The sequence below is a fragment of the Euprymna scolopes genome, chromosome 6 (assembly GCF_053919585.1).
Source record: "Euprymna scolopes isolate OS-2025 chromosome 6, ASM5391958v1, whole genome shotgun sequence".
NCBI classification, from domain to species: Eukaryota; Metazoa; Mollusca; class Cephalopoda; order Sepiida; family Sepiolidae; genus Euprymna; species Euprymna scolopes.
In genome coordinates this window covers 139,403,719-139,419,715 of record NC_136487.1, presented here as the reverse complement: position 1 = coordinate 139,419,715, position 15,997 = coordinate 139,403,719, and the positions used below count along the sequence as shown (strand labels likewise).

General features: G+C 31.9%; 1 protein-coding gene across 1 annotated transcript in view; it reads right to left on the bottom strand.

Annotated features, from left to right (window-relative positions):
* Positions 1–15,997, bottom strand: part of LOC145278255 (monocarboxylate transporter 9-like) — a 44,613-nt gene that overhangs the window by 20,842 nt on the left and 7,774 nt on the right. The window contains exon 4 of the mRNA XM_080130546.1: positions 11,380–11,474. Within this exon, the coding sequence (XP_079986672.1) occupies positions 11,380–11,474 (95 nt within the window). The remainder of the gene's footprint in view (positions 1–11,379; positions 11,475–15,997) is intronic.

Here is a 15,997-nt window from a genome sequence, read left to right as displayed (position 1 = left end):
GTTAAGTAAAACATAAATAAATTTTGAAGTAGTAAAGTTAAAGAGAAAGTTAAGTAAAACTTAAATAAATTTTTAAGTAGTGAAGTTAAGTAAAACATAAATAAATTTTGAAGTAGTAAAGTTAAAGACAAAGTTAAGTAAAACATAAATAAATTTTGAAGTAGTAAAGTTAAAGACAAAGTTAAGAAAAACATAAATAAATTTTGAAGTAGTAAAGTTAAAGAGAAAGTTAAGTAAAACATAAATAAATTTTGAAGTAGTAAAGTTAAAGAGAAAGTTAAGTAAAACATAAATAAATTTGGAAGTGGTAAAGTTAATGACAAAGTTAAGTAAAACATAAATAAATTTTGAAGTAGTAAAGTTAAAGACAAAGTTAAGTAAAACATAAATAAATTTTGTAGTAGTAAAGTTAAAGAGAAAGTTAAGTAAAACATAAATAAATTTTGAAGTAGTAAAGTTAAAGACAAAGTTAAGTAAAACATAAATAAATTTTGAAGTAGTAAAGTTAAAGAGAAAGTTAAGTAAAACATAAATAAATTTGGAAGTGGTAAAGTTAAAGACAAAGTTAAGTAAAACATAAATAAATTTTGAAGTAGTAAAGTTAAAGACAAAGTTAAGTAAAACATAAATAAATTTGGAAGTGGTAAAGTTAAAGACAAAGTTAAGTAAAACATAAATAAATTTTGAAGTAGTAAAGTTAAAGAGAAAGTTAAGTAAAACATAAATAAATTTTGAAGTAGTAAAGTTAAAGAGAAAGTTAAGTAAAACATAAATAAATTTTGAAGTAGTAAAGTTAAAGAGAAAGTTAAGTAAAACATAAATAAATTTTGAAGTAGTGAAGTTAAGTAAAACATAAATAAATTTTGAAGTAGTAAAGTTAAAGACAAAGTTAAGTAAAACATAAATAAATTTTGAAGTGGTAAAGTTAAAGACAAAGTTAAGTAAAACATAAATAAATTTGGAAGTAGTAAAGTTAAAGACAAAGTTAAGTAAAACATAAATAAATTTTGAAGTAGTAAAGTTAAAGACAAAGTTAAGTAAAACATAAATAAATTTGGAAGTGGTAACGTTAAAGAGAAAGTTAAGTAAAACTTAAATAAATTTTGAAGTAGTAAAGTTAAAGACAAAGTTAAGTAAAACATAAATAAATTTGGAAGTAGTAAAGTTAAAGACAAAGTTAAGTAAAACATAAATAAATTTTGAAGTAGTAAAGTTAAAGACAAAGTTAAGTAAAACATAAATAAATTTTGAAGTAGTAAAGTTAAAGAGAAAGTTAAGTAAAACATAAATAAATTTGGAAGTGGTAACGTTAAAGAGAAAGTTAAGTAAAACATAAATAAATTTTGAAGTGGTAAAGTTAAAGACAAAGTTAAGTAAAACATAAATAAATTTGGAAGTGGTAAAGTTAAAGACAAAGTTAAGTAAAACATAAATAAATTTTGAAGTGGTAAAGTTAAAGACAAAGTTAAGTAAAACATAAATAAATTTTGAAGTAGTAAAGTTAAAGAGAAAGTTAAGTAAAACATAAATAAATTTTGAAGTAGTAAAGTTAAAGAGAAAGTTAAGTAAAACATAAATATACTTGGAAGTGATATTCTAAAAATTCAAATAAAGCCGAAGGCGATCCTTCCTTATTTTGATTCATTCAGCGAATGACTAAAAGTTTTGCTCGTAATTACATTATTCAGATGTTCATTTAACTCAGCAATTAATTTTTAAGTAGTAGTCAGATGATATTTTCTTACAATGCCTATTACATATTAATTGGATAGATCATCGAGTATATAATTTAGTTTGTTGAGAATTACATGACTATAACAGGTGTAAGGCCAGAAAATGTCAGCTGGCAAAAAAAAATCTGGCTATGCCGTCACATGGTACAAAGAGAGGGGTTAATAACGCGCAGTTAGTCCGTTTGAGAGCATGAAGAGGCGTGAACGTATAACGAAATGGGTTTAGAAGATATAATTTATTGGTGACTTCTGTCTGTCTACCTATCTATCTATCTATCTCTTTTAAGCGCATACACTGGTCACTGAATTACACCAAAGATCAAGTCGGATAAATGGATATCTTTTATCCATCAGATCTTTGTCAAGTTAGTATTTTTAAAGGCATAAGAAAATGTAATTACTCCGGTCTTGGGCAATCAGAGCAAAAGCGCTAACGAGAACGATCACCAGTAAATAAAGGCACGAATAACTATTGTGAACTTTAATGTTTCTGTAATGATGACGACAAGATAGCGTGTGCATGTATAAAACTCGGTTAAGTATGCAATGTGTGCGTTATTTGGCACCGAATTATAGCAAGGCGAAAAGTGCAACGTTTTGTTTTAAAGAAAAAAAGTTATATATATAAACACTAGTGTCTGTGGTTATTAAAACAATAATTATAGAAATAATTACATTAGCCTCTTTAACAACTCGGTTCTTATTGTGGAACACTCTAAGTTGAAACTAAATAAGTCTGCCACTTAAGGTCATGTGTGCAGATAATGATATTATAATCATAAGATCACGCTCGACCGTCTTGACATTCACGTTTATATAAGTGTTAATTTCAACTGTATTTATCGCGATAAATGTTAGCCATGCGGTTTGTTAACACGAAATATTATGTATATATTTGAAGTATTTACTTCAATAATGTTTAATGCGCTTTTAGAGTTTAGTAGTAGTAGTGGTAGCATTATGAAATTGTTATACCGGCCTATCTATGCATAAGGGAAATTACACCGGTTCTCACTATATATATATATATATATATATATATATATATATATATATATAGTACCAGTAATGTCTACAACGGTGAGAAGAAGCGGCAGTATTCCACTCCCTAGCTAAGAGCTATATATCGTATTCCTACTTTGTACCTGTGATGTTAATACACATCGTTTGTTAAACCAACCTCGACTTGATTTTCTTCTTTTACTATTGTATTACGGCACAAGAGATTGGTGACGACGGAATCGAAACGATATCACTGCAAATAATCACCAAAAGTGATTGAAATACAAAGACTCGCGAGATTTTTTACGGCAAAACACCTTCGTCATTTGAAACAGATATTTGGAAGCGTAAGGATTAACAGCAAGTTAATTACTACAATAGTAATGTGACGATGTTATAAAAAAGCAAAAAAAACAAACAAACAAACAAAAACAAAACTAAAGGATTGCTGTCAAAAACCTATAGCGAGAGAATGCAAATAATATAGTCAATTATTAAAGTAATTGAACAGACTGACACGAGTGTTTCGGAAAAAAATGAAAAAAAAAAGGATTCACTGTTTTTTTTTTGTTTTTTTTTTGCACAAGGAACCAATTTTTCACTGAAAGAGTTTTTGCCTTGAAATGACTTGTTCATATAAACTACTACAAATTTGAGTCGTTATTTCTGATGTTGGAACAAAGACGTTAACTATTTATTAGTAAAACGACCATCAAATTTGACAAGAGAAAGAGAAACGGACTGTGAAAGAAAGAAAGAATATATATTCGTAAGCATTAGTGCTTATAAAAGACCTGTTAAAAAATCAAGTCATGTTGTGCATAATACAGAGGTTAAAAATAAAATAAATGATTTCCCCATACAAAAAAGCCGACTCACTAAAAAGCGAGGGATTTTATTGGTTGCTACGTAAAACCACGCGAAAAATATTTTGACAGACTTTATTTCTTATAAGAAATATCACGTACAACAAATTAAATTTTCAAAAGTACTCTTTTCTTAACTGTTATGCTTCAAACAAAAGAATTGAGTTAAGAAAAGCTGGATGGACATTTTGCTCATTAAATAATATTAGGAAAACTGATTTTTTTTCATTTCAAGTGTAAATTGTGTTTCGTAAATTGAATTCGTTACGATGGACACCGAGTTCAGAGAGTCTTTTTTGCAATTATTCAAATTTCTAACAGAACAAAATCTAGCCTTGCAACAAGACAACTTAAAAGTGAGAAGAAATTTAAAAAATTTCAAACAGAACAAACCCTCACTTTGCAACCAATAAAACTTGAAAGTGAGGAGAAACTTAAAAAAGAGCTGCTGCAACAACAGAAACATTTCGAAAAAATCTTGATGAAAACACAGGAAGAACAAAAGAAAATTCTGGAAGCAACACAGTTAACGAAAGCAAATGAGAATCATAACGCATTTTAGCAGACGGCTGTGTGGACAGCCATTGAAAAGTTCAATTACAAACCAGAAGACGTCGCTTTTGTCCATTTCTATAGGAGATATGAAGATATTTTTGTATCGGATTGCGGTACATGGACAGACGCTAAAATAGTTAGGCTTTTGCTAAGAAAATTGGGAACAGCCGAACATACAAAGTTCGTGAATTTTATTATCTCAAAAGACCAGTGAGTTGAACTTCCAAGAGACAGCTACGCTACTAACAGAACTGTTTTCTACAAAAACATCTTTTTCACAGGAGATATAAGTGTATGAATGTCACTAGAAGAGAAGAAGACGATTACATTACTTATGGAAGTATAGTAAAGTAGCATTGCGATGACTTTAAATTGGAGGAATTATCATCAGATAATTTTAAATGTTTAATTTTTGTGCAAGGGATGGTCTTAAATAAAGACGTTGTGTTTTAAATAAACTTGAAAACGAGCCGAATTAAAAACTACAAAGCTTAGCGAAATACTGTAAACGGTTTGTTGCGTTAAAACAGGGCAGTCGTGACAGAGGAAAGTGGAGTATCGCACTTAAAAAAGATCCATCAGGCGAAAAAAATGACTTAAAAATAACCAGAGGAAAAACTGGGCCGTGTTGGAGGTGTGGAGATAAACATTGTTACAATGAGTGTCTCTAGAAATTTAAACAATGTGACATATGCTACAAAAATGGATATAAGGCATCACATTGTGGGAAAAATCTGATAGAAAGAAAACATCCATTAAACTTACAAAAATTAAACCTGAAGAACGAAATATCCGGAAATATGTACAGGTTAAAATGCTTAAAAAGAAAATAAGACTACAGCTTAATAGTGAATCTGACATCTCCATTATTAATGTACATACATGGAAGAAGCTTGGGAGACCTATGATTAAATCACATGAAACGGCGAGAAGCGTCAGTGGTGAAAAAATTATTTTCGAAGGAGAATTATTGACTAATATTTCTTTTCAGAATAAGACCGAAAAATCAAAAACTTTATCATGCGGAAATAAAATAACCTCTTTGGAACTGATGTGTTCGAAAAGTTTAGACTATGGGATCTGCCTTTAAGCTCTTTTTGCCAAAAGGTTGGGGATTCGAATGTGGAGACAGAAAAACTTAAGGGGGGGTTTAAAAAAGAAATTTCCAGACGTATTTTCAGGCGGTTTAGGAAGGTGTACAAAAGCAGTAGCAAAATTTGAAGTAAAAGCAAATGAACAGCTAGTGTTCAGAAAGAAAAGGAACGTTCCATACGCCACTATAGAACAAATAGACGGTGAATTAGAAAGACTCGAAAACATGGGTGTCATTGAAAAAATTGATCATAGTGAGTGGGCTGCACCAACAATTTACGTTAAAAAGAACAAAGAGATTCGGGTTTGTGCCGACTTCTCGACCGGCTTAAACATGGCATTACAAGAGCACCATTATCCGCTTCCGAGCCCTGAAGAAATATTTGCGAAACTTAGTAGAAGGAAATATTTTTCTAAAATTTACCTTAGTGACGCGTATTTGCAGTTTCAGTAGATGGGGAGTGTTCAAAGCTGCTATGTATCAATACCCATAAAGAATTGTAAAAGTTTTACAGACTCCCTTTTAGGGTCAAAGTCGCCCATGCGACTTTTCAGCAAATTATGGACATTATGTTAAATGGGTTGGCTTTCACAGTAGGGTACCTGGAAGATGTGTTAATGAACAGCACTAGCAAATAACAACACAAGGATCATGTAAACCAAGTATTCGGAAGGATCCAGGATTATGGATTTAAACTAAAACAGGAAAAATGTACGTCTTTCATAAGAAAAATAAAATACTTGGGGAAAATCATCGACGAACATAGTAGATGGCCAGATCCAGATAAATAGAGTGTAATAAGATACGTGCCTACTCTAGAAAATATTACGTCTCTACAAAGTTTCTTGGGGTTGACGAATTATTACAATATATTCGTGCCAAATATGCATAAACTAAGATCGCCCTTAAATGAACTATTAGGGAAAAACCAAAAAGCATTTCAGGAAATTAAAGATATATTAACGTTTGACTTGTTTGTGGCATACTATAATCCCAAGCGTGATATTGTAGTTGTGAGTAATGTAAGCGCCTATGGCATAGGAGCATGCATATTACAAAAATGGATGATGGAAAAGTAAAATCCATAGTCCATGCACCCCGGACACTTTTGCCAGCTGAAGAAAAATTACTCGCAAATTGACAAGGAAGCGCTAGCGATTATATTCGCGGCAAAGAAATTTCATCGTTTCATGCACGGTAGGCAATTTCTGTTACAAACAGATCACAAACCATTATTAACGATTTTCGAATCGAAAAAGTGTCTACCAGAACATACGGCTAATAGACTCCAAAGATGAGGTACCATGCTTCTGAACTACAATTTTCAAATGGAGTATGTACCATCCAAAAAAATTGGTGATGCAGATGGGTTATCAATGTTAATACCTAAGCAGACAAAAACCATTGGAGGATATGGTAATAGCAGCTATTCAACCGGAAGTTTAGGTAAGAAATACTTTATGTGACACGATAAGAGAACTTCTAATAACGCTTGATGAGATTAAGAGTAAGGCAGAGATAGACAAATTTATTATAAGCACGAACGAAAACATCAGCAATGACCTACTGGATGAGGGAATCTACTCCATTTGCGATAACGTCCTGTTATATAGCGACAGAGTGGTAATTCCTGCAACACTACAGAAAAGAATGCTCAAGGAATTTCATGTAGGACATCCAGGCATATCAAGAATGGAAAGCCTTAGTGCTCTTTCGTTTTTTTGGCCAAACATGGATGAGAATATAGAAGAAAAAGTCAGAGTGTAGAGGATGCACATTAGCTATGAAAGCTCCTTCGATTCAATTCGGATCGTGGACAAAACCGGAGCGACTCTGGTCGAGAATTCACTTAGACTTTGCAAGACCGCTAGAGAGGTTCTATTATCTCATTTTTGGAGAAGGCTATCTAAGTGGCTGGAAGTACTAAAATGCAAGAACCCTACAACCGAGACAACTATTAATTTCCTGTATGAATTATTCGCTAGGTTTTGGGTAGTAGACTGCATTGTCACAGACAATGAAACGCAATTCACGTCTACTGAATTTAAACCTTTTGTGAGGATCATCTAATCGAACATATAACCATTCCACCATACCGCCAGAGAAGTAATTGGCAAGGGGAGAGGTTGGTTGATACATTCAAGAAAGCTCTGAAAAAGGCTAGTGGATCACCGACAGATGTCAATCCAACAGTGTTTACAGGTTTACATGGTCACGCCGGATGCAAACAGCGAAATGTCGAAGACACCAGCTGAAATCATGTTCGAACGCAAGGTTAGATCGATTTTCCACAAGTTGTTACCAAAGCAGGATAGGCCAAACCTCAAAAATTGATAACAAAAAACGGTATAAAGTTGGCGAAAGAGTCTTCTACAAGATTCACAAAAATAATAGAACTGTCTGGGAGTCCAGCATTGTTGACAAACAAATAGGCAAATAGATGTATATGATTAAGGGACCAGATTTCGTACACAAACGTAACACTAATCAAATGCGGAAAAGATACTCGAACAGGGAGGTGAGCAGATCGCTTGAGGAGGACATAATGGAAACAGTATTTGATACGTTTTAGGTGACCATACCAGAAACAAAAAGAAAACCAACGTAGTCGATTAGGGTGAACCCAAAACAGAAAGGTTATTAATCCCTAAGCGGGCTATTTTCAAAGGGGATGTTGTACCAGACTTTCCATGCATAAGAGAAATTACACCGGTTCTCACTATATATATATATATATAGTGCCAGTAATGTCTACACCGGTGAGATGGAGCGACAGTACTCCACTGCCTAGCTAAGCACTAGTCAGTTATACATGTATTCCCAACTTTGTACCTATGATGTTAAGACACTTCGTTTGTTAAACCAATCTCGACTTGATTTTCTTCTTTTATTATTGTGTTACAACAAAAAAGAAATATATATCAATCGCATACAAAGTACACAAAGACGTCCATGTTTTTTACTAACAGGAAATAATCAAGCAAAATTTAGACTGATCATTTTCTGTGGAAAACATGGATGCATTTGCGTACCTAAGTTATTATACATATATTTACATACTATACAAACACATAAACTCAAATGCTTAGATTTTAATAGCATTCTAATTCGACAAATTTATTTGGTGAATATTTCAAAGATCTTTATTGCATATATATATATATATATATATATATATATATATGCGTATTTTAAAGGAAGGTATAAGTATTAGTGTTTTCTGTTTTTCTCTAATAATCACGTATTTTGAGAATAATATAAAATTGTTTGTTCTTTTTCTTTGACTTGTAATTGTGTTGTGTATTTCTTGTTATTTGTGCTAAAGATGAAAAACTTTTATTAATAGAAATCTATTATTTCAGAAATGATATTTATTCCCAAGATCATACCTGTTACAATACAGAATCATTTTTTCTATATTATTAGTAAGTGCTGTACTATCCTAACACTAATATAAAGCTTCCAAGAGAGCTGCATCTTTGGGATACTAACTAAATTCGCATTTCAGACCTAGAATGTGTAAGATCAGATTTTTACCGTTTAGGAAAATTCACAAAAATACCAATGGTAACTCATCTATGTCCGCTGTAAAGGATTAACGTGATGATCAAATTCTTAAACATGAAATAAAAAGGGGAATCATTAGCTGTTTACCATGTCATTTTTCGGAGTTTTGAAAACCAAACAGTTATCACATAAATGTCTCTCCTTTAGTATTGATTAAAATATCACTTCTTTAATATTCAAATGTTTAACAGAATTCAGTTATTTATTCACTATATTCATCATGCGAAATAATTAAAAACCAACAACAAAAGAAGTCACATAAAAGGACGAGGACAAAAAGAAAACAAAATGGAATATATATATATATATATATATATATATATATATATAAGTTTAGTGGTTATATTTAAATTCTGAAAAACAACATGTAGACACATATATTCGAATTAAGAATTTAGTGTTTGACAAAAGGAATATATAGAAGGGGTTATGTTGATTTCCTTAATCCATAGATTTTCAATAAAGGCTCATATCATAAGAGGAAATGAAATGCGGTAAGAAAAATGTTCAGCCGTGAATAGACACTTATTTTGCTTTTCAGCACAAATATTGAAAATAGTTTTTTTAAGTGGTGAATGATAATTATATTGAAATAATTATAGGAAAAGGGTATTTGATACAACCTGGGTAGTCCATTATCGGAAGGAGTACAATATCCTTCGGGGTTATAAATTCAGGTAGGCAGAATATTGGTCCAGGGGATAAGGCAGTAGTCCCATATAACAGAAAAACGTGGTTGCTCCTTATTGATTTTTCGAAAGGTATACGGGGCAGCCGTATTTGTTGGTGCGTTGTGTGTGTGTGTTTTTTGGGGGGTTAGGATCGCCCTGAAAGTATTACTTCAAGTAATATCTATCACGATCCTTCATTTGATTTCTAATCAATGTCTTATCTCGATTATATATATACTATTGATATCAGGTAAATAAAGTCATGAAATAGTCATTCACGTACGCTTCAAAAAATTAACATCAACAATAATTTTGTGTACGGTCTTTTCTCATACGATATGTTTTTGTATTCTAATCAGGTGTGATCCTCAGTACAGAAAACTGACACCAAGTTCAAAATTAAAACATAACATCATGGCTATAGTGGAGAATACATTAAACAGTCATGCAGCCAAAAGGTAGACACGAAAAAGTTACACTTAGGTAATGACAACAATTAGAACTTGTTACAAAACAATGCAATGGCGAAAAATAAGGAACATAAAGATTGCTGACATGTATATATAATAAACATACAATACAATAATATTTTAACAGTTATTGTTTTTTAGGAAAAAGGTAAAAATATATGGACACCAATCGTTAAAGAATTAATTAAAAGATAAATCAACAATTAACTACATTAGCGATCTCTACTTCATATATTTGATATTATTTCTCTGTAATTTACTTTTTTGATATAAGGGTATATAGTTACTTATCTGAAACTTTGTAGTGACTTATCATTTTTGTCATAAAAGCATACAGTTTGGATAAGATCCTCCAATCTAAGTGTAGCTCTTACAATTATGAGATCCCCAGATAATATTGCATTATATAAGACGCAATTTGAACACTGTTGTGAGGCATTCAATCAAGAGCAAATGGGAAATAGTCTTTCACGCACACAAAAATATACAGACAAAGATCTCGCCGTCAACTTTAATACCCAGATCAAGAAAAGTTGCACGATTCCTGTTATGTTCACATGTCAACTACATTAAAAAAATAAATGAAATATTAATTTGCTACCACCATGTAAGCAACATATATCATATGTAAAATATATATGCATATATCTATCCACATAAGTAGAAATTACGTTTAAAATAATTCATACTCATGGGAATTTTCATTGACTGTAAAAGTAATTTATTTTCTACTTTAAAATAAATTTTGCAAATAAAATTTTAAACTACTTAAGAATAGATCGTGTAAAACTAGACTTATCTTTATATTGTAAAAACAACGTTACAAAGATGAAGATAATGATGATAACAAAGAGAATTTTACTGAAATAATTGACTCTATTTGGTTCTTGGTGGAGAGGGAAAATGAGACGTTTGTTATTCTTACGAATGGGAGCGGAAAAGTATAGGGACTTTTTTAATATTAGAAGAAAATATTACAAATGGAACGGGTAGATCATCTAGTATATTATGTTATTTGGGAATGACAGTAGAATTAACAACTGAAAGTAAAAAAAAGAGTCAACTTTTGAACTTGATGTGAAAATAATAGTTTCTGAAAATGTATTAGAAACAGTTATGACGTCACATAGCGAAGATGGTGATAGCGATCAGTCAGTCCGTTTGGAAATGTGCAAGGACATGGACGCATAACGATATCGACTAAAAAGATTTAATTCTTTATTTCGATATGTCTGTCTACTCTCTTTGTCTTACTCATCACTACCTGAAGCGATCACATCGAATAAGTTGCTCGCTTTCTCTATTAGATTCGTGTTGAGTTAATCTGTTAAAAATATAAGAAACTTTGATTACATGACATAATCTAAAAGAATCACGTAAAAGCGTACGCAAGAAGAACGACCGTCGACTCTATAAACTTACACATTTTTTATCTTCCGTTTCCTTGTTTTCGTCTTCTGCTTCAAAGCCAAGATTTGCAGCCCCTTCCATTTCATCGACAGAACTTCGTTTATTCTCTAAAATGACAATAAATAAGAATATATTAATTCAAGATGTATGTAAGTAAAATAATTAGTGAAATATCATTAATGGAATTTCTTATCCGTCTTTGTCTCTTCAGAAATTAAATGTCGGTTTTGGGATTGTTTCGGAATTAATTATGTCAAATATCAAATTATGCAATATACATTATAAGCTCAATTACATATGTTTTTCAATTTCATAAAAAAATGTTCAGTATATTTTCATCCGTACAGATGTGAGACGGATTCATAGATGTCCGTCTTTAGCAAACAAGATGTTTGGAAAATCAATAGTATAACTCTGTGATTATGTTCTATAAGTATAAAGTAGTTGTGGTCCATTACTTTTCTTGTGTGATCTTTGGTTTGTGCGGACTATATTTATTTACTTGCATATGACAAGTTTGCCGATCCGATGCTACTTTAGAACATAGATCTACAAGAAACGAAAGTCACGAACTTAATAAACATAACCTCCCTCAGATATTTATTCTTTGCAGAGTAGGGCTAAAATAGTTGCTATACTTATCGGATACAGTGTAATAAAAAATCTATCTAAGAACATTCCTAGAAAAGAAAAATCGGCCCAGCTATTTCGGAATCCATAGAGAACGAACTGACACACACACTGTGACAAAGTGTTTCTTACACACACACACATATATATACATACACACACACATATATATATATACACACACATATATACACACACACATATATATATATATATATATATATATATATATATATATAAATGTATATAGCTTAGTGAATTAGAGCAAGAGAGTGAGTCCAATTCTATAAGAGGAGACTTATAGAGATAATATAAAGTTGTATATAAAGTATATATATATATATATATATATATGTATATATATATATGTACCCTAGTTATTCAACTCTGTCCCCATGTAACTAAATTTCAATTTAGTTATTTATTTTTCATTTATTTATTCTATTTTACTCTTCAGTCTTTATCCCTTAATTTTTATTTTATTTGTTATTTTTAATTTTATTTTCATTGTTTATCCATTAATTTTATTTACCTTTTCGCTATTATTATTATTATTATTATTATTATTATTATTATTATTATTATTATTGATTATAATAACAATAATAATAGTATATTTTCCCCCTATTATCCTATCACGCCAATCATCTACATCCTAATTACTTTTGTCTTTTTATCTATCTCCATAAACTTTGCTACCCTATCTTTATACCTCTGCCTTATACCCAACCACTCCCTGTACATCTGTGCAATCCTAGGATTATTATCTACATATTATCTAATATATATTTGTATTCTGAAATTTATTATTATAACTTTACAACTACCCACCCATACCCACCCCATACCTTACTCTTTTGGCTCACCTCCGAACCTTCCCTCGCTTCACTAAATTAAAACCCTGGTGCACGACGCCCCATGTAATCCACTCCAAAACCTTTATTAATCCTCATAACACCACACTATACCATAGTCTTCTAATAAGTAATGTTGGGATAACCGTCATTTTTGTTCAATCCTGCCTAAAATGCAACCTTTCGCCTTAAGTCATTATCATAATATTTCTCTTGAAATTATACACCGTCTCAAAGTGTTGTTGTCAACTCGGTTGCAACTGTCAATAAATACTCCTGCATAGACAATATTAATCTTGCATACCGGTAAAATAGAATTATAACCCATCCACACTATACCTCCCTCTGAACCTTAAAACACATAATACCTACATTTAAGACTATGATAGAGACCCTATACACTTTTTTGAATTACACTCTATATAATACGTTCCTCCTTTATCTTAGAAGTCGATATAACTCCCCCAACATCATCTATAATTTTATTGATTTATTTCGTTCCTGATGAATCCAACGCTAGACGTCACATCCCCATTATGTTACTTAGCATCTTCTCTACTCTTCTGATGAGAAGCATTAGGCTTTGAAATGCCTTGGCATAAAGAGTTACCTCTATCCCCCAAATACATATTTGTATACCCTTATTGAATAAATGAGCAATTCTATATTTACCAATATATATTTTTTGTGTCTTCATTTTCTATTCATATTGGTTTCGTATAAATGCACACACAATATATATATATATATATATATATATATATATATATATATATATATATAGTCTCCGATAAGTATAGAATCGATGATTGAAAAAATCCGATTAACGAAAACAGTTCAATTTTGACCAAAATTAGCACCCTTATTACAGCCTTAAAGAACTAGTGCATACGAAAAGTTTTATTACCACACAAGCAGAAGGGCCCGACATAAAAAGTTAAGTTAGTTCTTTCATAAAACAGAGGTGTGTTCGAGATAAATTGTTTCTGTTTAGAACGCAACTGAACCATGATACTTAACTATATATAAATATTTATTCATTATCTATAGTGTTTTATAAAAGTAACACTATTTCCTTTTATTGCAGATTTGCGAGTATCACTTATTTTGAGTTCAGCTTTGTTTGGCAATTCATCATGAAGAGAGTGACATTCGAGCAGCGTCTGCAAATGATACGATCAATTTACTGCGAGAAACATTTAATGAACGAATAATTTCACAAAATCGACATGTTAATTGGCCACCTCGTTTGTGCGATTTTATCCCATTAGATTATTTTCTTTAGATATATGTAAAGTCCCATGTCTGCGCTGATAAATCATATATATTAGATCATTTGGAAGACAATATTTGACGCATTATTGCCGAAATACAGCATGATTTTTATAACTAGTCACGAGAAAGTATATGCTCTCTTAAGATTTTGATGGAAGACATTTTGATAGGACAAAAAAATTTTTAACTGTCAGTTTTTCTCAAAGTTTTAAAAGAAGTGTGATTTATGTTACGTCACACACTGAGCCACAACTGAGATATTGAAAATAAAACTGATTCCAAAAATAGAATGTAACTTTGAGAAACGTTTTATCATGCTGAGTGCTTTTCGTTATTTTTTGGATTATTAAAAGCAATTCATGAAATGTTTCAAAGACAAACACACATATACGCGCATACGCACACACAAGTGTTGCGTTGTTGCTCTATAATAAAGTGTTGAGTGTTTGTTGCGTCATATATTTATGTTGTATCATAAAGGGAATCGTGTGTGAGTGACATGTATTTTCAGAACCTACCTCTGCTTCTTCGATGTTGGACCATCTGGAATTTCTCGTCCTGGAGGGAGACTTGATACCTGTTTTTGGATGAATATTCAATCACTCCAAGACAAGGAATTAGTTCTATAGTTTATTTCACTTTTCCCAGGTGTCCTGCAGAAGGTGGAAAGTGAAATCGGCCTGTGTGGGTTCTTCTTCTACACACGTCAGCGTTCCCCCCCCAGTGAAGAGGAGGAGACAACGGGAAGCCGTCCGTTGTCTTCTGAGTCCAAATCAAATCTCAACGATTCAGCTAACCTGATCACCTGACTCGCACGCAATCCAATTAGCTGATCTTGACTTCCGGTCAACGTGTCTACACTATAACTCACATCTTCCCCCCTCTCTCTCTCTCTCTCTCTCTCTCTCTCTCTCTATCCATTCTCTAACATTCCTTTCCCCATTATTTATAAAAATGTATGACGAAGACATACATCTTTTTACTACCCACTTTTACTAAGGGAATCCTAAGCTCACCCCACTGGCAAAGGAACTGTCATACCATTATTCACTAAATCATAATTCAAATAAATAAAATTACATCCACAAATAATACCATGTGGCGCGAATCCTTGCGCCCTCGAAGGTCAACAACTCTCTGTGGCCCCATGGCCTTCATCTCGCATCTTAGGATCATGCAGAGATCACTATATCTCTTATCATCCTATAACGCATTTCCACAAGCACATGACTCATACGAGATAAAAGATGTCCTGCAGAAGTTGGAAAGTGAAATCGGCCTGTGTGGGTTCTTCTGCACACGTCAGCGTCCCCCCCCCAGTGAAGAGGAGGAGACAACGGGAAGCCGTCCGTTGTCTTCTGAGTTCAAATCAAATCTCAACGATTCAGCTAACCTGATCACATGACTCGCACGCAATCCAATCAGCTGATCTTGACTTCCGGTCAACGTGTCTACACTATAACTCACATCTTCCTCTCTCTCTCTCTCTCTCTCTCTCTCTCTCTCTCTCTCTTTATCCATTCTCTTACACAAGTACACACGTCAACACACACACACACAAACATATATATATATATATAATTTACGCTAAGAAACTTACTTTATTAATAATCGAAATATTTGTGCAATTATTTATTTTTTGCGTGAAAATATTAAATAAACACTGCTTTATTCTACGATAATATCGTTAGTTCGTGAAAATTAATTTTTCTTCGAATTATTACGATATTATTAACACGCACTTTATGTGCCCTTTCTGTAATGTTCATGATAAAAGTAAAAAAATTGTAACAATCTTCAGTGCTTCATTTTCATAAAAAGTAAAATTAAAGTAATGTTTTTTATTAAAAACTATAACTTCAGTAAACGTG